Source organism: Oncorhynchus tshawytscha, linkage group LG20 (genome assembly GCF_018296145.1).
Source record: "Oncorhynchus tshawytscha isolate Ot180627B linkage group LG20, Otsh_v2.0, whole genome shotgun sequence".
Lineage (NCBI taxonomy): Eukaryota > Metazoa > Chordata > Actinopteri > Salmoniformes > Salmonidae > Oncorhynchus > Oncorhynchus tshawytscha.
This window is the reverse complement of record NC_056448.1, coordinates 12,419,898-12,442,344: the sequence shown is the minus strand read 5'-3', so window position 1 is coordinate 12,442,344 and position 22,447 is coordinate 12,419,898. Positions and strand designations below refer to the sequence as shown.

The 22,447-nt window shown below is 43.5% G+C and overlaps 1 protein-coding gene across 2 annotated transcripts in view; it reads right to left on the bottom strand.

Annotated features, from left to right (window-relative positions):
• Nucleotides 1-941: 941 nt before the first annotated feature.
• LOC112219479 (protein FAM222A) overlaps nt 942-22,447 on the bottom strand; it is a 34,193-nt gene continuing 12,687 nt past the window's right edge. For both annotated transcript variants that reach the window (XM_024380762.2, XM_024380764.2), the window contains exons 2-3: nt 13,022-13,173; nt 942-2,444 (exon numbers count right to left, since the gene is read on the bottom strand). In XM_024380762.2, coding sequence (XP_024236530.1) covers nt 1,063-2,444; nt 13,022-13,173 — 1,534 coding nt within the window. In that variant the 3' untranslated portion in view covers nt 942-1,062. The remainder of the gene's footprint in view (nt 2,445-13,021; nt 13,174-22,447) is intronic.

Below are 22,447 nucleotides of genomic sequence, written 5' to 3'. Positions count from 1 at the left end.
TGGGCCACTCATGGACATTCAAAGACTTGTCCCGAAGCCACTCCTGCATCTTATAGGTTTTCATCAAGGATCTCTCTGTACTTTGCTCTGTTCATATTTCCCTCTTTCCTGTCTAGTCTCCCAGTCCCTGCCACTGAAAAACATCCCCACAGCATGATGCTGCCACCACCATGCTTCACTATAGGGATAGGGCCAGGTTTCCTCCAAACGTGACACTTGGAATTCAAGAGTTCAATCTTGGTTTCATCAGACCAGAGAATCTTGTTTCTCATGGTCTGAGAGTCCTTTAGGTGTATTTTGGTAAACTCCAAGCTGGCTGTCATGTACCTTTTACCGAGGAGTGGCTTCCATCTAACCAATCTACCATAAAGGCCTGATTGGTGGAGTGCTGCAAAGATGATTGTCCTTCTGGAAGTTTTCCCATCTCCATAGAAGAACTCTAGAGCTCTGTCAGAGTGACCATCGGGTTCTTGGTCACCTCCATGATCAAGGCTCTTCTCCCCCGATTGCCTAGTTTGGCCAGGCGGCCAGCTCTAGGAAGAGTCTTGGTGGTTCCAGACTTCTTCCATTTAAGAACAAAGGAGGCCACTGTGGTCTTGGGGACCTTCAATGCTGTAAGCATTTTTTGGTACCCTTCCCTCGACACAATCCTGTCTACGGACAATTACTTTGACCTCATGGCTTGTTTTTTTCTCTGACATGTCCTGTCAACCTTATATAGACAGGTGTGTGCCTTTCCAAATCAATTGAATTTACCACGGATGGATTTACCACAATATACTACAATCAAGTTGTAGAAACATCAAGGACGATCAATGGAAACAGGATGCACCTGAGCTCAATTTCGTGTCTCATACCAAAGGGTCTGAATACTTAGATAAATAAGATATTTCTGTTTTAAAAGTTTTATACATTTGGAAACATTTTTTTTTTTTTTAAATGTTGCTATTTAAAAAAAAATCCATTTTAGAATAAGGCTGTAACGTAACAAAATGTGGAAAAAGTCAAGGGGTCTAAATACTTTCCGAAGGCACTGTATGCCCTGTGTGGATATGTCCCGTCTTATCGGAACACAGGCAGCTGAATGTGAGTGTGCTGTAGGTTGTGGTCCAGTAGCTGGGGCATCCCCACCGCCTCATAGCCCCGTCCCAGCATGCGCTCCTTAATGCAGGGTGGGTGGATCTCACTGATCAGGCACTCCAGAGACTGCAGGCTGCTGCTCAGCACAGAGGCGTGGCACAGGCTGGTGCTGGGCATCCCAAAACAGAGGCCCAGGCTTTGGTCTGTGGCATAGGCCTGGGGGTGGGGGTGGAGCTGGCGGTTGGGGTGATGGTTTGGATGAGGGTGGGAGAGCCCCATGTCTCTGGGCCGGACAATAGAGGAGCCAGGCACCAGCTCCTGAGGGTTGTAACAGTCGCTGTCCGGAGTGACCAGAACACTGTTCCAGGGAGGGGCGAAGTACTGGCCCACAGAGAACTCCCCATGCATGGCAGCACAGTTCAGAGGGGAGGAGCTAACCCGGTCCTGCCCTATCCCTGCTCCTGCCCCGTTAGTGCCTGCACTGAGGGGATGAGGCCTATAGGAGAGCTGTGCCGAGCAGGCCAAAGGGAGACAAGTCTCTGGAGAGCGGCTGACCACGGCACCTCCCCCGCTGCCCATCCGAGCATTGTTGTATATCCTTAGAGCCCCCTGTTGATAGTGCTGCTGCTGTTGTTTGTGCTGCCATGTGCTATAATCCACTCTGTCCAGGTAGCCAGCCTTGGCCATGTCTGCACTCTGGGTGGGCAGCACGGCCCCCGAATATGCCAGACTGCTCTGGGGCGCTACTCCCAGCGTAAAGCCAGAATCTGAACAGGCTACAGCAGCCACAGCCTGAAGGGAAGGGCTTGGCTGGGCCCCTCCCCCGTGCTGCAGGGCCTGGCTGTGGGTGTGTCTGTTCATCTGCCTCAGCAGGCTCTGGACGTCCAGATCCGGCTGAGGGGCCAGAGTCTGCCCTACCGGGGTGGGAATGACTGACACAGCCCCAATGATATTAGAGGGTACAGACACATTTGGCCCGTCATGAGGCTTGCAGGAGCCTATGCGGTAGCTCTTCTGCTGCCCGTGTCTGTTGTTACAGAAAAGGTTGTATGGTGCCACTGCAGTTTGGGCGGGGGAATGTTTAGTCCTCTTGCCCTCAGAGTTTTTCAGCACGCCTTTGACCATGGAGACAGAGGCCTTTACAACACCCAGTAGGCCCTGGTAGCCTCCTGAGTAGGGACTGTAGTGCTGGGTGCATGTGGTGTCCAGACCGTTGACCGTCCTGTTCAGCTGTTTGTGCTGCGGCACTCTGATGTTGGATGGGAAGATCTTGATGGACAGGGGGCTGCTGGCCGTCTTCTGGGCAAAGGCATCCAGCTCTGCAGGGGAAGGATACCGAGGGCCATTCATGGAGACCAGCTCACCTGCAACACAAACACACAAAGAGATGGTTATACTTCCAGAAGAGTTCTCTCACACTATGTGCCTGGTTATAAAGTACAAGGGCAGGCTTGATGATACTTGCCAGCTGGGACTAAAATAAAAAACAATCAATTGACCTTTCCACAAAAGCTGTTTTGAAAAAACACTCCTCGTGATAAATATTCAAACAAATAAACAAAGCATGTCAGAACAGAGAACACAATGTCCAAGGAGCAGAGCTGAGACCAATAGACCAATAAAAACACACTTATTGTAATATCTCCTCCATTTCCCTTTCACAATCTCCAGTTTCACCCCCCTCTCTTTAGGAAGATGAACAGTCGACATCTGCATCTCTTATAAACTCATTTGGGGAACGGAAACACCTACGGCACTCTTTGATCAGTGCTTTATCAAATTAATTTGGACTTATTTCAACCCAGAATCGGATTACCCTGGGAAATCAGGGAGTGGAGCAGGAGGCAACGGGGGAGAGAGAGAAAGCCAATTTTGTCGCAGCGGCTCAAGTGGGATTCATTTGGTGACATTTGGCCATGAAACTACCGTCAGATGTACCCGAGTTAAAAGCTGGAGCGGATGGGACTGGAAGTGAAGAAATTACAGCTGTGCTCATGTGCTTATATTGTTGGCCAATCGAAAACAGAAATGTAAAGCTGTTGTGGTTCCTCATACAGTCTGACAGCCAATATCCTTGAAAAAAAATGATGAGGAGAATCTTGTTTTTATTCCTTGTAATTACATCTTCTAATTTCACTGATTGAAAAGAAACACTCGTTCTACCATGTAGCCCTATATCCAACCATCTCTAATGTGACTTGAAGATGACGATCGCTTTCAAATCTTCCAAGGCTGCCTACCTGTAAAGTAAAAATTCAGCTAGCCTCTTACAGACCTGTATTACCTGCGATGTAAAAGCCTGGAGCTTAAACTGAGAAGTCAGGACACACTGAGAAAGAGCAATCTCCACAGGGAAGGCTATTGAATGGTCTACGGGAACGCTGAGGGGACAAACCAAGATTGGATTTAAAACGCCATTATTCAGGCAATTTCATGGCTGCTTAGCTCACAGCGACAAAGGAGACGCGCAAAAGGTGCTCCATTTAAAAGCAATAAATCACCTGACAGAAATTACCACCGCCCCTCTGAACGACACTTATGGAATTCCTGACATGAAAACCAAAAGTGCTGAAATTAACCTACTCTATCGTCAGCGAAAATCACTGCCACAGCACACAGAACAAGGCAGAGAGAGAGGCGACAAAGTGAGCGTGAAAAACAAAACACTTCATTTCGTTTTCAATAACAAAACCCATTTGAAGAGGCACTTCAGCCGTGCAAGGGAGAACTCACTTGTTGTGCCCGTTCGGAATTGATTGGGGAGTTAATTTCATTTCAGGCCCACAATGAGCCTCCAACTGTGAAAATGATTCAATCTACAAGATCCATCTCATAAAAGGAAATACAATTGGGTGTTTAAAATGGAGGAAAGAGGAGAGGTGGAGTGTTTTATCCACCCAAGCATCTCCCAGTGGAGCCAAGGGAACAGAACAGAACAGCAGCAGTGCCAGCAGCAGCCGGAGTGAATTCCACAGAGAAATACAACAGAGAGAAACACTAGTTATTTATGTATCACTATACACCAGTGGTAAAGAAAACAAGGACATCTGGGAGTGTTAAAACAGATGCCTACTCAACCTCTAGACGTCGAAACAACCCTGTGATACTGCAGGAGCATCAAGTCTCTCATTAAGGTGAAAAACAAATTCAGTAAGGAGAATACTTTTTGAAAACGGGGAGTTACTGCCTGGACTTGTCCAATATGAGCAGAGATGTTCTTTTTTTCCCATTGCAGAATGTTTTGATACTGTGTGTCACACTGAACAAGGACCCAGGAGTGTATAAAGAATGAGCTGCCTTTAACTGCCTTCTGGTCAAAACAGGGAGAGAGTTCATGACCCTTCGACAGTTAGAACAAGAGCAGATTAGTGCTTTCGTGCTCACCTGAAAGCACTAATCTACTCTACGTTTAATGAGTTGACCTACTTCAGTGATATAATATCTATTATAAACCCAGTAGTTTGGGTCCTGGATGCTGACTGGCTGAAAGAGCATTTCAGCCATGTGTAGGCTATGTCAGCAAATATACCACGGGTATGACGCAAAGATACTTGTTCACTGCTCTATTTAGGTTGGTAACCAGTTTATAAAAGGCAATAAGGCACCTCAGGGGTTGTGGCATATGGCCAATATACCATGGCTAAGGGCTGTATCCAGGCACGACGCGAAGAACAGCACTTAGCCGTGGTATATTGGCCATATACAAACGTTTGTGGTCATACACACGTCCTTCAAAATGCAGGTGCTGGGCTAATAAAAGAATACTTGGGAAGAACAGGAAGCCCCGCACACTGTTTATGCTCCCAATTCACTGCTTTATGGACCATATATACAGGACTTATTGGTTAATTACAGAAACCCACTTCAAGGCATCATCGGGATCTTCCATCACAACACACCAGCATCAATCAGAAGTACTGTACCACGCAAAGAGTGATCTATTCTGCTCTGAATCATCTCTCACGCCCAATTACCACAAAGAGATAAATATTGTGAAACCAATCACGGAGTGCCGTTGGTGCCATCCTTGTTTGGTATGGAGTCAATGTTTTGCCCTGATCCCTCCAGATTGGCTTGGCTTTCCGTAAACACTTCAAAAAACACTCGGAATGCTAACTCATCTTCAAAGGCCGTCTCGCTCCATAAATCCACAGATTACAGCCCTGTCAGCGGCACAAAGACGCAGTGTGGCCATGCCACCACAGTAACGGGCTCATGTGGCAACACACAGGCCTCGGCTGGTTTGAAACTCACCCGCTCAAATATTAAAGTCACTTATCAATTGAATACCATTGGCAGTGGCACGAATGGCATATCACAGCAGTTAGGGTGTTTCAAATGAAAGTGGAAACCTGGAATTATGTGGATTGCTGTGCTGCTGTGCACCAGGAACTGCCTCAGTGTGAACTCAGTGTTTAGGATCCGAAGAGAAGCTATGCCAGAGAGCGAGCTACAGTCTAGTCTGATGTCAGAGTCTATTCCTCTAGTAGCTCTAGAATTTCTTCATCCAGAATTAACCACAGGCACATTCTGGAAATCAAATGAACAATTTTCAGCAGCCTGATCTCATGTATCTGTATGTGAGGAGTTGTGTGTGTGTGTGTGTGTGTGTGTGTGTGTACACATTTCCATGCATGAATGTATGTAGGCCTAATAGTTAAAGGTTTACAATATGTTAAACATAAAAACTGTCAATGAGAAACAGATTGGGGAGATGCTCTACAGCGTTATGTACTCTTCACCATACCACAGTCTTCCGTAACCCTGTACTGAATCCACCTCCGTACAATCCCACACCACGCTTTCAGTCGCGGGAAGCTGGCTAATCTTTTTTCCCATGGTCAAGCTTAATGCAATACCCCACAGATCAGAGTGGAGACCTCGTTGTTTTGGAGCGGTTTGAGTTAATCACTGATTAACAGGCAAAACAAGCCCCTGAGCCAGGGCTAAAAACTGCAGTTGGAGTGGCTCATTGAATTTCCAGTTCCACAGAAAACAACTGCTGCTCTTCTGGTTCTCACAAAACACCAACAGAAGGAACCGAACAAAATGACCTTTACATCTCCCTCCATTACAATGATCACGAAAACCAGTAATGTAGTCCTATGCTTGGTGATTGTCCTTGTGCAACCATCACAAAAAGATCCTTAGCAGACAAATTTGAAAAACAGGGCAAGAAGCCCAAAAGTCTAGGTTGTGCGAAAGGTATTTGGTGTTAAATGCCTGTAAGATTAAAATGTTTGTTTGATAAACATGATTAATGAATAATCCTCACTGGGGACGCGCCACACAGCAGCACTCACGGAGGTTAATTAGTGCAGTTCTCAGAAATCACCAGCAAACACACACACACACACACATTGCCAAACATCGTGTTACACACCAGTGTTTCACGATGGCGATCCAAACATTAATAATATCAACACCACTATACACTAACCGTACCTACCTGCCCTACACAACCACAGACTCTCCTTGACAACTAGGCTGATTAACACATTAAAAACCTAGGCCGCTGCATTGCCATGACAACCTCTGGTACGAGCACAGTTGGCCCTAATAAGCCCACTCATTAGGGCCCATGTAATTAATTGACCCTGACTCCATTCAGCTCCTAGCGCCAAGGCACTGTAATTGACTACCCCCCCCTGCTGCTCAGGCAGTGCAAGGACGCTTCGTATCGACTATCTGGACCTGCCTCACGTCCCACACAATACAGTACAATACAATACAGTACAGTACAATACAGTACAGTACACCATACAGCTCCACATGGTTACTTTACTTTCCTTTCAATTTGACCGAGGCATACAGTAACTGCTGTGAATGAAAATGAAGTCAGAAACCTCATGCATGCATTCAATATCCATGAGGGGAGTGGGGATCTCGGGGGCCGTCTGGATCTTACGGTAGAGCATCTGAATGGTGTCTAGCTGTGCACAGGTCGGTGCCCTTATAAAGCAGAGGTATTGAGATGCAGCGCCTGCAGCGCTCTTCACCTCTGTATCCATATTAACATGCATTAATATTAATGGAGTCTGAGGAGGTTAGCTGGGTCGAGGCGGAGGCCTCCTCACATAGATCCGGAGTGAGAGTAGAGAGGCTGGACAGAGCCCCTGTGTTCCAGTCCTCTGTGTGCAGACCTACATACTCAACTCCACCGAGGTTACTATTCCTGAGCTCCTGACCCTGGCAAACCAGAGGCTCATCAGCCCCAAGACACAGAACGAGAGAAAGACAAAGCACTGATACACACAGAGCCTAGCAATCCATTCAGTCTACCGCTCCCTCGCTCTCATTAGTTAGTCCTCTTCGTCCCGGGTGGGACATAAGGCCGCCCGCTCTCATACACACATGAAGAGAAACTGCACTCATTCAACCCATTAACATCCCATCCCTCGCTTTCTCTCTCTCGCTCTCTGTAATCTCTTCATGAGGGGTGTTGGTCGTGGAACAGAATAACCTCAGTGGTGAACACTTAGTTATTTGTGCTTGAAGAGACACAGGCGGGTAACTCTTTACGCGAGTGTCACTCCCCATTTGTCTCTGTGCCACTCTGCTCAGCAGCCCCGGGGAAAGCAGTGCGCCGCTCTAAAAGAGCCCTCCGGAAAGACAGGCCGGCAGCGTGGGAAAAAGCATTCCCGGCTCTGATCTGCCGTTCAGGCCAAGAGCAGAGTAGAGCAGAGCACTCATTAACTTTCATCACATAAACCGTCGCACTCAGTCACACATACACACTTCCTCATATTTAAGAGATGGGTTGTCATTGTCAGGGATTCCTCTGTGAAACCAAACCAGACCGACAAACCATTCTAATGGATGTCTAAACCTGCAACCTCAATCCTCTGCGAAAGCTTTTCAACAAAAATCTGTGTGAAAACCACTCTTTCAACACAGAATCCCAATGGGAAAAACATAAACTCAAAAACCTTTTAGAGAACTATTCTGGGTCTAATCAAGTCCAACCAGCAGGCTCCAATCAGTAGAGCACTTTGTTTCATATGGATGTGCTTGAAATGTCAGGTTAGTGCTGGAGGGAAGGGGGGGTGGATGCTGCTCCACACAGACGCACCCCCCGATAGCATATGAACGTCAGAAGCAGTGACAAAGAAAAGCTGTAAAACTAACATCTTCTCAGCCTCATTGCAAAATGTGTAGAATTGTAGGAAATTAGCTGTAGTACGCCACTGACACACACACACACACACAGAGCTCCGGGAGGGAGGAATGATTCCTGCAGGTAAACAGGATGTGAAAGGCGCCCGTGGTTCTGCCTGAGGCAAACTAGGTCCTTCTGTTCCAGCATTTAGCAGACAAGTGCTCTACTGATTCCCAATTAATATTTAATAATGAGAGACAAAAAGGGGTGTTTCACCCCGGGAGAGAGATGAGGGACATGGGGATATGAGACTGCTAGTCTCCCAGAGAGCATTAGTGGAAGGTTTCAATGTGAAGGAAAGCTGAGGGATACACAGGATTTGTTTTCATGGCCCAAATCTGGGAAGTGAAGCTAGAGAAATACAATATACATTACAAATCCATCAGCTTGCATTTAGTCTGAAAGTCTCCACACAATTACTCATCGGCCAAGAGGTTAATCACTCAGACGATTTATGCATTTTCCATAGGCAATTTATATCACGAATATAAAATGGAATATGTTATTACGCTAGCTATGTGGGGATAGGCACAGCGTGATATGCGGTTTCCCATAAATTTATGTCATAAACTCCCACAGAAGTCTGACAGAGCAGTATAAAACACAGTGATTAAACATTATCTCTGAATTGAATCATGGAAATATGACACGTAAACTTAGAATGCCCTGTGCTGGTTTCATCAGCCGACAACTGCCACAACATATACTCTCATTAAATGTGATAATAATGTGCACTGGCAGTGGGAATAATAAACACGGTCTTTTGAAACCTCTGTTTATGACATGGATAACATGGCTTGCAATCACTTATCAACTGATTAACACATGTGCTTGAGCAAGCATTTTCTTTGATCCAAGTTCAAAAGGAAGATCCTCAATTGGTTAGGGAATGAGGTCATCTCTAGCTTGTGTTACATAGGGGAGAGCGGGGTAAGTTGAGCCAAAGGGTTAGTTGAGCCACCCTTTGTTTGTAGGAAACAATACACACAATGAATCATGTGACCAAATATTTAGGAAGAGGTCATTTCGTGGAGACTATGAAGGAAGACATGGGGAAAAGTGGTAAACAGATTTTCACAAAGTCAAATGAATTTTATGTGTTATAGGTTTCATGATGCTTGTATCTAAACCCAAAGTAGATTGTTTTATACATCAGTTGGGGTCTCTATAAGCTACAATATGAGGTCCTAAACCTAGCATGAAAGTGCATCCTTGAAGCTGTGTGGGATAATAGTCTAAATGTTTGCCTTAGGATAAGTTGAGCCAATGGCCACCATACCCCACACAAATAATGGATGACATTGTCAGTTTTATGTATAATATGCATAGTATTGTGTCATGCATATGAACTCAAAACAGTGCATTTTTATTGTTACAGAGCAGACATCATCATGCCCCGTAAAACAAGCAGGGGGTCTAGCCCCCTTAGTAGCCTCAAATGCAGAAATCTTGCTTACGAATTGGCACAACAAAACGAAAGCCCTGTTCCAGAAATAAGGGTAAGTGATATTGAGCAGAGAAGTCTGAATGAAGGCATACAGTAAAGATAGGAATCATGTATCAACACATATGTAGCAACCCCCCAAAAAATGTTAAACAAATCTAAATATATTTTATATTTGAGATTCTTCAAAGTAGCCACCCTTTGCCTCGATGACACACTCTTGGCATTCTCTCAACTAGCTGGAATGCATTTCAATTAACAGGTGTGCCTTGTTAAAAGTACATTTGTGGAATTTCTTTCCTTCTTAATGTGTTTGAGCCAATCAGCTGTGTTGTGACAAAGTAGGGGTGGTATACAGAAGATATCCCTATTTGGTAAAAGACCAAGTCCATATTATGGCAAGAACAGGTCAAATAAGCAAAGACAAACGACAGTCCATCATTACTTTAAGACAGGAAGGCCAGTCAAAAAAGGAACATTTCAAGAACTTTGAAAGTTTCTTCAAGTGCAGTCGCAAAAACCATCAAGCACTATGACGAAACTGGCTCTCATGAGGACCGCCACAGGAAAGGAAGACCCAGAGTTACCTCTGCTGCAGAGGATACGTTCATTAGAGTTACAAGCCTCAAAAATTGCAGCCCAAATAAATGCATCCCAGAGTTCAAGTAAAAGACACATCTCAATATCAACTGTTGCGTGAATCAGGCCTTCATCAGGCCTTCATGGTCAAATTGCTGCAAAGAAACCACTACTAAAGGGCACCAATAAGAAAAAGAGACTTGTTTGGGCCAAGAAACACAAGCAATGGACATTAGACTGGTGGAAATCTGTCCTTTGGTATGATGAGTCCAAATTTGAGATTTTTGGTTCCAACCGCGTGTCTTTGTGAAACGCAGAGTAGGTGAAAGGATGATCTCCGCATGTGTGGTTCCCACCATGAAGCATGGAGGAGGTGGTGTGATGGTGCTTTGCTGGTGACACTGTCAGTGATTTATTTAGAATTCAGGGCACACTTATCCAGCATGGCTACCACAGCATTCTGTAGCGATACGCCATCACATCTGGTTTGCAGTAAGTTGGACTATCTTTTGTTTTTTAACAGGACAACGACCCAACACACCTCCAGGCTGTGTAAGGTCCATTTGATCAAGAAAGAGAGTTAAGGAGTGCTGCATCAGATGACCTGGCCTCCACAATCACCCGACCCCAACCCAATTGAGATGGTTTGGGATGAGTTGGACTGCAGAGTAAAGAAAAAGCAGCCAACAAGTGCTCAGCATGTGGGAACTCCTTGAAGACTGTTGGAAAAGCATTCCAGGTGACTACCTCATGAAGCTGGTTGAGAGAATGCCAAGAGTGTGCAAAGCTGTCAAGTCAAAGGGTGGCTACTTGGAAGAATCTCAAATATGTTTTGGTTATTACATGATTCCATATGTGTTATTTCATAGTTTGATGTCTCCACTATTATTCTACAATGTAGAAAATAGTCAAACTAAACAAAAACCCTTGAATGAATAGGTGTCCAAACTTTTGACTGGTACTGTATTTGTTAGAAATAATAATATATTTTCCTTGACATAGTGATGATGAATGTAAAAAAAACACCAACATACCCCACTCTCCCCTATGTCATTTAGGTCTCAGAGCGAGAGTGGCCATGACAACAGGGTTTTCTTTGACTGTGTACCAGCCATATAATGCTGCAAAAAGCAGAATAAATAGCAGAGAACACCGGAATAATAAACTGTAAGCACTGTGTTTATAGTTAAAATGGAAGTACACGTGAAAGAGGCATATAATAAGGTAAGAAGTGTAAAATAGTTATATTGGCAAAAGTTCAGGGCTGACTAGGAGAAGGTATGTGGGTGGGGGGTTGTGTGCTAGTATGCCCTTGGCAGGGCAAATCATCATCATCAGCAACAACAACCGGGCCAGCCAACATAACAGCGTTCCGCTCCATCATTGATCAGTGCTCTTAAGAATGAAATGAAAGAGTGCAAGATGACTACCTGTGATAAGACACAGAGGATCCACACAGATCTGAGTGGGAGATATCAACCCTGCACGGTTCTCTTCAGCAGGCCAGACAGCCAGGCAGGCAGTGGTAGATAGGCCAAGGTGAACTTGCCCTTCCTCACCACAGAACAGCCCTGTGGTCTCCTGCTCCGTAGCCCTGCAGGCAGAACTCCACACCTCCGATGCAGCATAGAGACAAGTGGCATAATTGAAGCCAATCAACTCCATCAGATGGAGGCACTGTGGTACAAATGGTTGCTACAGGAGAGTCTGGTTTACCCGGGTGCAACGCTCTACTTCTCTGAACTAAACTACAGTTGTGTATGTAAAGTGAAACTTTACTTTCCCCCTAAAAATCTTATACAGGGCTTTCTTTCGTGAAATCCGACTGTCACTACACAGAGATAAACACAGCGCCACAAATTAAACAAAATGGGTCTCTGTAGTGAAATGTAGAGTCAGTTGTCAAAAGGAGATGATTGTGGACTACAGGAAAAGGAGGACCGAGCACGAACCCATTCTCATCGACGGGGTTGTAGTGGAACAGGTTGAGAGCTTCAAGTTCCTTGGTGTCCACATCACCAACAAACTATCATGGTCCAAACACACTAAGACAGTCATGAAGAGGGCACGACAAAGCCTATTCCCCCTCATGAGACTGAAAAGATTTTGCATGGGTCTTCAGATCCTCAAAAGGTTCTACAACTGCACCAGAGAGCATCCTGACTGTTTGCATCACTGCCTGGTATGGCAACTGCTCGGCCTCCAACCGCAAGGCACTACAGAGGGTAGTGCGTACGGCCCAGTACATCACTGGGGCCAAGCTTCCTGCCATCCAGGACCTCTATACCAGGCGGTGTCAGAGGAAGGCCCTAAAAATTGTCAAAGACTCCCGCCACCCCAGTTATAGACTGTGGTCTCTGCTACCGCACGGCAAGCGGTAGCGGAGCGCCAAGTCGAGGTCCAAAAGGCTTCTTAACAGCTTCAACCCCCAAGCCATAAGAACAGCTAATCCAAGAGCTACCCAGACCCCTAACATATTACCACAATTACCTCAACTAACCAGTGCCCCCGCACATTGACTCTGTACCGGTACCCCCTGTATATAGCCTCGCTATTTTTATTTTACTGCTGCTGTTTTAATTATTTTTTACTTTTATTTTCTATTTTTCACTTAACACTTTTTTTTAAAGCATTGTTGGTTAAGGGTTTGTAAGTAAGCATTTCACTGTAAGATAACCTGTTGTATTTGGCGCATGTGACAAATACACATTTGATTTGATTTGTCCTGCGCTGCTGAGAGCAGAGACACGGGGACTCACTTTGCCGTGTGCTGGGCTGCTGCTGCGGAGCATCGAGGATCTTGGGGGTGCAGACCAGACGCTGAGATGAGAGGTTCTGCTGCCGTCTCTGTAGGCAGGCTAACATGGCTGCTGCTTTCTGGGATCTACAGCCGCTCGGACCTTGGGGGATCCTGAGAGAGACCGAGAGAAAGGAAAAAAACACCCCAGTTAGACTTTTTATCATGTATTAAATTATAAGCAGCTGGCAGTTGAACTGAACGCAAAACCTTTTATCTAATCTTAAGTCAAAGCCCTGAAAGCAAACTGCTACCATGCTGATGGATGTTTTGCCCCTCAGGAGTTTCCCGTGCTCACTCTTTCCTTTTAAGCCCTAAATTAAAAATGAAAAAAATCCCACTCGGGTCTGTAACACCATATTCTAACTCAGCAACCCCCCCCCCCCTTTGAACTACAGAAGCTACACATCTAAGAATGTAATATCACTTAACATCAAGTCAACTTCCCCCACTCTGCTCAGATGCTATGATGGGTCTTTTCTGCTCTCCATCTTACTCTGTCGCAAATAACACAGCGCATTTACAAGGCCTGTTGTTGCTGTCGGCTGTATCCTTTACCCAGTCACTAGCCTGGAGTTCAGGAAGTCTAGAATGTCTCTATGAATTGATGCTGATATAGATCAGGAGTGAAAGCCAAAAGCAGCCCTCTCGCCCAAATGGCTTTGGCACACACAAGGATACACTCCCCTCCATATGTACAGTGCATTCAGAAAGTATTCAAACCCCTTTTACTTTTCCCACATTTTGTTGTGTTAGCCTACAGCCCAAACTTCAAATGTTTTACATTGATAGTGCCCATGATCTACACACAATACCCCATAATGTCACAGTGGAATTTTGTTTGTAGAACATTTTAGAAATGAATCAAAAAAAATTGAAATGGCTTAAGTACTCAAGCTCTTTGTTATGGCAAGCCTAAATAAGTTCAGGAGTAAAAATGTGCTTCACAAAGTGCATAATTAGTTGCATGGACTCATTTTGTGTTCATTAATAGTGGTTAAATGATTTTTGAGTGACTGTATCCCACACATACAATTATTTGTAAGGTCCCTCAAATCGAGTAGTGAATTTCAAGCACAGATTCAACCACAAAGACGAGTGAGGATGTGGACAAATAAAAAAGCTGACACTGAATATCCCTTTGAGCATTGTGAAGTTATTCATTATACTGTGGATGGTGAATCAATACACCCAGTCACTACAAAGATACAGGCGTCCTTTCTTAACTCAGTTGCCGGAGGGGAAGGAAACTGCTTAGGGATTTCACCATGAGGACAATGGTGATTTTAAAACAGTTACAGAGTCGAATGGCTGTGATTTCAGAAAACTGAGGATGGATCAACAACATTGTAGTTACTCTATAATACTCACCTAAATGACAGAGTGAAAAGAAAGACAAATATTCCAAAACACACTGTTTGCAACAAGGCATTTAAGCAAAACTGTAGAAAATGTGGCAAAGAAAGTTCATTTTTGTCCTAAATACAAAGCACTTGTTTGGGACAAATCCAACACATCACCGAGTACCACTTCATATTTTCAGGAATGGCGGAGGCTGCATCATGCTATTAGTATTCTTATCGTCGGCAAGGACTAGAGTTTTTTTTGTAAAAAACGTAAATAAAAATGTAACAGCCATAAGCACAGGCAAAATCCTAGAAGAAAAGCTGGTTCAGTCAGCTTTCCACCAGACACTGGGAGACAAATTCAACTTTCAGACAGAATATAACCTAAAACACAAGGCCAAATCTACACTGGAGTCTCTTACCAAGATGATATTGAATGTTCCCGAGTGGCCTAGTTACGGTTTTGACTTAAATCTGCTTAAATCTATGCCAAGACCTGAAAATGGTCATTTAGCACTAGCTAGCATAGTGGATAGAGCATAGGGCCAGTAACCGAAAGGTTGTTGGATCGAATCCCCAAGCTGACATGGTAAAAATCTGTCGTTCTGCCCCTGAACAAGGCAGTTGGTAGGTCGTCATTGTAAATAAGAATTGGTTCTTAACTGACTTGCCTAGTTTAATTTAAAAAATAAAAGTCAACAATAAACTTGATAGAACTTGAAGAATTTTCAAAAGAATAATTGCCAAGTATTGTACAATCCAGGTGTGCAAAGATTTACCCAAAAAGACTCAGAGCTGTAATCGCCGTCAAAGGTGCTTCTACAAAGTATTGACTCAGGGGTGTGAATACTTATGTAAATTAGATATCTGTATTTATTTTTCAATACATTTGCAAAAATGTCTAAAAACATGTTTTAAATGTCATTATGGGATGAGAAAAAACAATATAATCAATTTTGAATTCAGGCTGCAACAGCAAAATGTGTAATAAGTCAAGTGGTAGGAATACTTTCTGAAGGCACTACAGAAGCAAAAAAAAAGATATATGGCTCTATGCCCCAGAATTTGAGATAGAATGTTCCATATTAGGCAACAGTACAGAATGTTGAGGGTACTTTCTTACATATCGGTTTTACCATTTAGAAATGAAAGCACTTACGACTTCTTCAAATGGAGGGGGTGGGGGGAAATAAAGCTTAAGTGCTTGGACAAATTTACTGAGTGTATTAAAGTAGTCAAAAATGTTTGTATTTTGTCTCATATTCCTTGCACTCAATGACTACATCAAGCTTGTAACTACAAACGTGTTGGATGCATTTTGGCGGTTTGTTCTGGATTGTGCCATTTTGTAGTAATTTTTTATTGTAAGTAAGAAAGATGTTCTGAACACTTCTACATCTATGTGGATGCTACCATGATTATAGATAATCATGAATAAAAATCGTGACTAATGATGAGATGGTTACAGAGGCACAGTGATCATACCCACAAAGAAACGCTAACCTCCCCTGTTATTGGTCAATGTGAGAGGTGTAGCCTCTGAACAGCATCTCACTCATAAATATTCATGATTCATTCAGTCCCAATTTTTTTTTCTCAATCACAGCATTATCAGGATTAACTTAGAAGTGTTCAGAAACATCTTATCTACTCACTTAGAAAGAAACTTACTCCCAGTCTTCATTCACCATTCAGTTACTATTGGGCAAAAACATAACTGCAAATGCATCCAACGAGATTCTCGCCACAGAAGCTTGAGGGTCATTGTGTGCAAGGAATATGGGACCAAATACTGAACTTTTAACTACTTTGATGCACGAATAGTGAATTTGTCCAAATACTTCTGACTTCTTCACATGGGGTGGGGACTAGTTGAATTAAGTGCTATCATTTCTAAATGGTAAAACAGATACGTGAAAATACCTTCAAATAAAAAGGTGAAATATTTGATCAAATCCAAAATGCTCAAATATATTAGCCAAATTCACAATTTTAGCTTAATTGTCTAAATACATATGGAAGGGGAGTGTAGGTGTGTTTGTGTATGATTAAGAAATGTTTTACCCCAGTATCTTTGATTATAGTTATCATTTTGAATACTAGACTTAAGCAGAGTACTATATCCTACTCTCTATAGATAGGTGCATAGGCCTATATACCGGCAACAACATCTAAATGGTACTGTATGGTCAGCAAATCTTTTACTTCTATCCAAAAAACAGCACCCCTGAAGTTTCAATTCAAGTGAATGTCTTGCACACAGCTGTCTCAGAGTGGCTTCATTTCCTTATTCTCCCTGTCTTCCTCTTTTCTTTTACAATTCTTTGGCTTGTTTTCATTTCTCCCTCAATGTCCACAGGCCAGCTTAAGTGAGTCAGCCACAGGATAGAGAGCTCAGTGACTGGCTACAGAAACATGATTACCTCCACCCCAAAAGAAAGGAGGAACAGAGTGGCTTTCATTCTAGTCAGGTGCCTGAAGAGCCCCCCCCCCCCAACTCTCTCACCCCTTTCGTCCTCTCCTCCTCCCCCACCTGCCTCTCCTCTCACAATGTGACAGCCCCACTTCAAACCACACAGCACAGCCTCTTTCTCTCGCTCTCTCATCTGATCACACACAGCTGACAAGCTAAAAGCCTCTCTATGGTCAGACTCCATTTTGAAAAGAATACCAATTTCACAACAACCCTTCCATTACCACGCATTTGTCAAAAGAGGGTTGAGGAGAAAAGGCACAGAGAAAGAGAAATCTCCAGGGAAATGCCTCCACTACTTTACTGTTTCGAAAAATGAGAGAGACGGGTATCAGAATAACTGCCATTACTCTCCCAATTTCCTCCCGATTAAAAATGCATCAAGGCAGGCATTATTCACAGAGAGGGGCCACTGCTTTATTTAAGCTAAATTAAAAAGGAAGCTAGAAAAAGGAAATGGCATGCATAACTGGCAGAATGTTGTTTTCGTCCCATCAAAATGTAAAAGTAAAATAAAAACAGTTATTTTAGGGCTCTAAAAGTACTTTTGCATTCTCAATTAGACTGCCTTTAAAAAAGGACAGAGTACAGACAGATCAAAAAGTGAGTTCAGAGAGTACCAGTGCCATTGAGATAAAGGGCTCCTTCCATTGCCCGTCAGACCTTTTTTCCAGCTCCTACTCGCTCAGTGATATCCCCATCAGTTCTCCTTACTTTAGATGAGATGCATTAAGAAAATACAAATACATGAAACTCAACAGCTCACATTGTTAAAACTGTAACTAAAACCCAAGATATCTGAAGTCTCTGCAAACTGTCAATCAGGCAGCCATCTGCCAGCAAGAAGACAACTGTCAAGGTACAATGATCGACACAGCTCTACTCAAGCCTTATGACAATGTCCCAATTGGGATTTCAAGCATGGTCATCTATCCAATTCCCCACCTGCTTTATTTTTTTCTTGTTAGCATTGCCGACATTCACAAAACCTCTAAAAACTGCTGAGTGCTGACCAGATTTCTCTCAAATGAACCATGCAGTTTAACACCAGCTAATATGTACCTCAGCTCCTGATTTGATTTAAAAACCTCAGCTTAATCCCATAGATCTACTCAGCTCCTCCTCTTCTTCTTCTGCCAACCAATCGCCTGGGAGCTTCATGCTCCCTATTATTTTTGTCTGCAAGGTCTCCACAGTGTTGGATAAAAAAATAACAATAATAAAATAAAAAAAGGGGACAAAGTTTGAGTGGCAAGGACAGTAAATCCTTGCCACTTTGGGGTGACACCAGTGGCTGCGATAAGAGGCGTTATCAGGCGTGATGCAGGTCCGCTGAGGGTATGCCACATTGATAAGACCCCTGGCTCTGCACTCCATCTTTTGTCTCCCAAGGTTTCCCCTGATAAGGACGTTTTGGCAGACAAATTGGCCGCTCCATCAATGATGGGCTAAGGGCTTTTTGTGTGTGTGTGGGGGGTCTGCGGGAATGGCATTGGAAAATAAAATGTCTCATTTTACAAGTTATTGCCTTTTGTCCTGGGCTCGGGAAGAAAGAGGATTGTTTATTGGGAGATAACAAGGTCACTTTGAGAGGGAGAAGGGTAGTGATGGGGAGCTAGATGGCTGTTATGGTTTAAATGAACAGAGGTCTAAAAATGATCCTCTTATATTCTTACTGGATCCAGATGGTCCCCCAAGGACATGTAGTCTATCCTTCAGAGTAGCCTACCCTTGAGAGAGCAATTGATAAGGCACATAAACCTGATCTCTCTTATCTAGAAAGTTTGCCTTAGATTTACTGAAATCATGTCAGGCTGAAAAGGTCTTACACCAGGCAAAAATATTTTCAGTTTTCAGAATCACAGTCAAAGTGACGTAGCCTAATAGTTTGTTTGACAGACCGTAAACACATCAGTTAGAATTATGAGCCAGGTATATTCCTCAAAATTAGTTTGCTTATCTAAACACCAGACAATTGTCCTTTCGGGTCAAGCCGTGGCTGTTTATCTAGGAACCTGGCAGAAGAGAGTATCCTCCTTAGCTTCCTCCCTGATTTTTGCATCCATCAACAGTATGAGAGTCAGTTAGCGACTGATGAAGAGTGGGTTGACTTGGTGGCTGGCTGTCATTTGTGAAACATCCCTATGGGAGGTCAGCGCTTGACTTGTACTGAAAAAAAGTGCCGGTATTGTTTATTTGGGTGCAGGAACTCAACAATGGCTTTGACCTAATGTTCTTTAGGGTGTTTTCACATGTGAAATTCAGCACCCTGGTTCGGCTTCCGGAAGTGTTCGTGAGAATTCTACAGAATAAGTTTTGCTTTCACAAGACCTTAAAATCGTTTCAGGTTGCGGTTAGCAAGATGCACATTGCGTTAGCGAGCTAGCATGTTTACAACAGGCAAAAAAAGGTTCCACGCCACTCACACTGCCGTGTCACAATACCTTGTACTCTGGGTGTTGGATCCGCTACTCCCGCAGGTCCAGGATTAGTTTCAGGCAGAGTTCGTTTGCATTTCACACATGCTTTATTGAACAGATCAGGGTACCAAATGCTCCAGGATCATAAAAGGATACGTGAAAGCGCCCTAATAGGTGCACGAACTCAAGCAGTAGATCATTTGAGGTGCCAGCACCTACTCTGTTGCAGTAAGAAAGCTGGCTATGCATTGACACTGGAAGAAGAATACTGATGTATGATCTCATACGGATTAACCTTGGAGTGTCGAAGACTATGGTTTGGACAATTAATGGAAACAATTTATGAAACGTCGTGCAGGATAGATTCTCTCTCAAACAAGAACGTGTTGAAATAAACAACCTCCGAAAGTGTGAAAGGCCAAACAAAACAAAAAAACATTGATTCCAAGGTTAACAAACCATACAACTCCATGCACAAGGACTACTTTGAACAATTTACACAAAACATATTCACTAAAAGAACTGCGTAGATGCAACGTTTATGGCAGAATTACGGTAACATCTCCCTCAGTTTTTTTAATGCGTTCACGTTTTCCCAAAGCTATTAAATATCTGCTCCGAATTTAAATATTCAAATATGTCTTCGGAAAGAACGAGGTGTCAGCTATGACATGACACCTTGAGTTAAAAAAAAAAGTTGGTTATTGAACTACAGTAAGTGAAGTGGATTTACACTCGGTAACAGAATTACGGTAACGGAATTTGGTGCAGAATTATATATCATGGGTCCCTGATCTGTACTACACAGAAATGTAGAATTATGGGTATAAATGCCATTCTCTTCATGGTGATGTTTGCTGAATAGGTACACAAAGTTAGAAATATGCAAGATCATAATTTGCATATATATGTATTATTTTACATACTGGTTATTATTCTAATGAGTTCCTTCCCCAAACAAAATCAAATTTGTTAGTCAGGACCAACCAGTCCAAATCTGAACCAGTCATATACGTACAGAGTCTTAAAACAGTAATCACACCCCTTGACTTTTTCCCCACACTGTGTTACGGCTACAAGTTAGCCTAGTGGTTAGAGCGTTGGACTAGTAACCGGAAGGTTGCAAGTTCAAACCCCCGAGCTGACAAGGTACAAATATGTCGTTCTGCCCCTGAGCACTGTTCCTAGGCGTCATTGAAAATAAGAATTTGTTCCTAACTGACTTAGGTAAATATAAAAAATCTACACAAAATACCCCAGAATGACAAAGCAAAAATAAGATTTATTAAAATTTTGAAAAACGAAACCATCACATTTGCATTAGTATTCAGACCCTTTACTTTGTTGAAGCACCTTTGGCAGCGATTACAGCCTAGAGTCTTCTTGGGTATGATGCTGCAAGCTTGGCACATCTGTATTTGGAGAGTTTCTCCCATTCTTTTATGCAGATCATCTCAAGCTTTGTCAGGTTGGATGAGGAGCGTCGCTGCACAGCTATTTTCAGGTCTCTCAAGTACATTCAGAGACTTGTCCTGAAGCCACTCTGTCTCCCGCGTCTAAGGCACTGAATCACAGTGCTAGTAGGCATCACGATAGACCCAAGTTCAATCCCGGGCTGTATCACAACCGGCAGTGATCGGGAGACCCAGAGGGCGGCGCACAATTGGCCCAGCATCGTCTGGGTTAGGGTAGGGTTTAGCCGGGGGGGCTTTACAAGTAGGCCATCATTGAAAATAAGAACAAATTCTTAACTGACTTGCCTAGTTAAATCAAACTTAAAAGGTGCCACGTCTAAAACGTGACACTTGGTATTCAGGCCAAAGAGTTCAATATTAGGTTCCTCAAACAAGATAATCAAATCAAATGTATTTATATAGCCCTTCGTACATCAGCTGATATCTCAAAGTGCTGTACAGAAACCCAGCCTAAAACCCCAAACAGCAAGCAATGCAGGTGTAGAAGCACGGTGGCTAGGAAACACTCCCTAGAAAGGTCAAAACCTAGGAAGAAACCTAGAGAGGAACCAGGCTAATAATCTTGTTCCTCATGGTCTAAAAGTCCTTTAGGCAAACTCCAAGTGGACTCTCATATGCCTTTTACTAAGGAGTAGCTTCCATCTGGCCACTCTACCATAAAGGCCTCATTGGTGGAGTGCTGCAGAGATGGTCGTGTTTCTGGAAGGTTCTCCCATCTTCACAGAGCAACTCTGGAGCTCTGTCAGAGTGACCATCGGGTTCTTGATCACCTCCCTGACCAATGCCCTTCTCCCCCGATTGCTCAGTCAAGCCGGGTGGCCAGCTCTAGGAAGAGTCTTGGTGGTTCCAAGCTTCTTCCATTTAAGAATGATGGAGGCCACTGTGTTCTTGGGGACCTTCAATGCTGCAGAATTGTTTTGGTACTCTTCCCCAGATCTGTGCCTCGACACAATCCCCTACAGACAATTCCTTCAACCTCATGGCTAGGTTTTTGCTCTGACATGCACTGTCATGCACTGTCAACTGTGGGACCTTCTATAGACTGGTTTGTACCTTTCCAAATAATTGAATTTACCACAGATGGACTCCAATCAAGTTGTAGAAACATCTCAAGAATGATCAATGGAAACAGGATGCACCTGAGCTCAATTTCCAGTCTCATAGCAAAGGGTCTGAATACTTACGTAAATAATGTATTTGTATATATTTTGTCATTGTCATTATGGAGTATTGTATGGAGATTGATGAGGATTTAAAAAAAAATCTATTTTAGAATAAGGCTGTAATGTAACAAAATGTGGAAAAAGTCAAAGGGTCAGAATACTTTCTGAATGCACTGTATATGTATCACAGTACACTAGAGCACAATAATGTTCAGTACAGTACACTGCACTCGTGTGCTCTACTGTACTATACTTTTATTTACTGTACTCTACTGTGCTTCACGTACAGTACTGTCCAAAACATGTAAAACATAGACGTCGATGATTGGTTCAGATTTGGTCCGGTCACCAATCATGGAGGCCTATGCTTACTCAAGGCCGATCCAGATCAAAATTCAATGTCTGACGCGAAATCAAGGCCGGTCCGGAATGGTAAAAAAAATATTACGTCTGTGGACATGGAAATCAAAGCCGGGGGGGGGGGTAGGTAGGCTCATGAGTAGGTATCAGC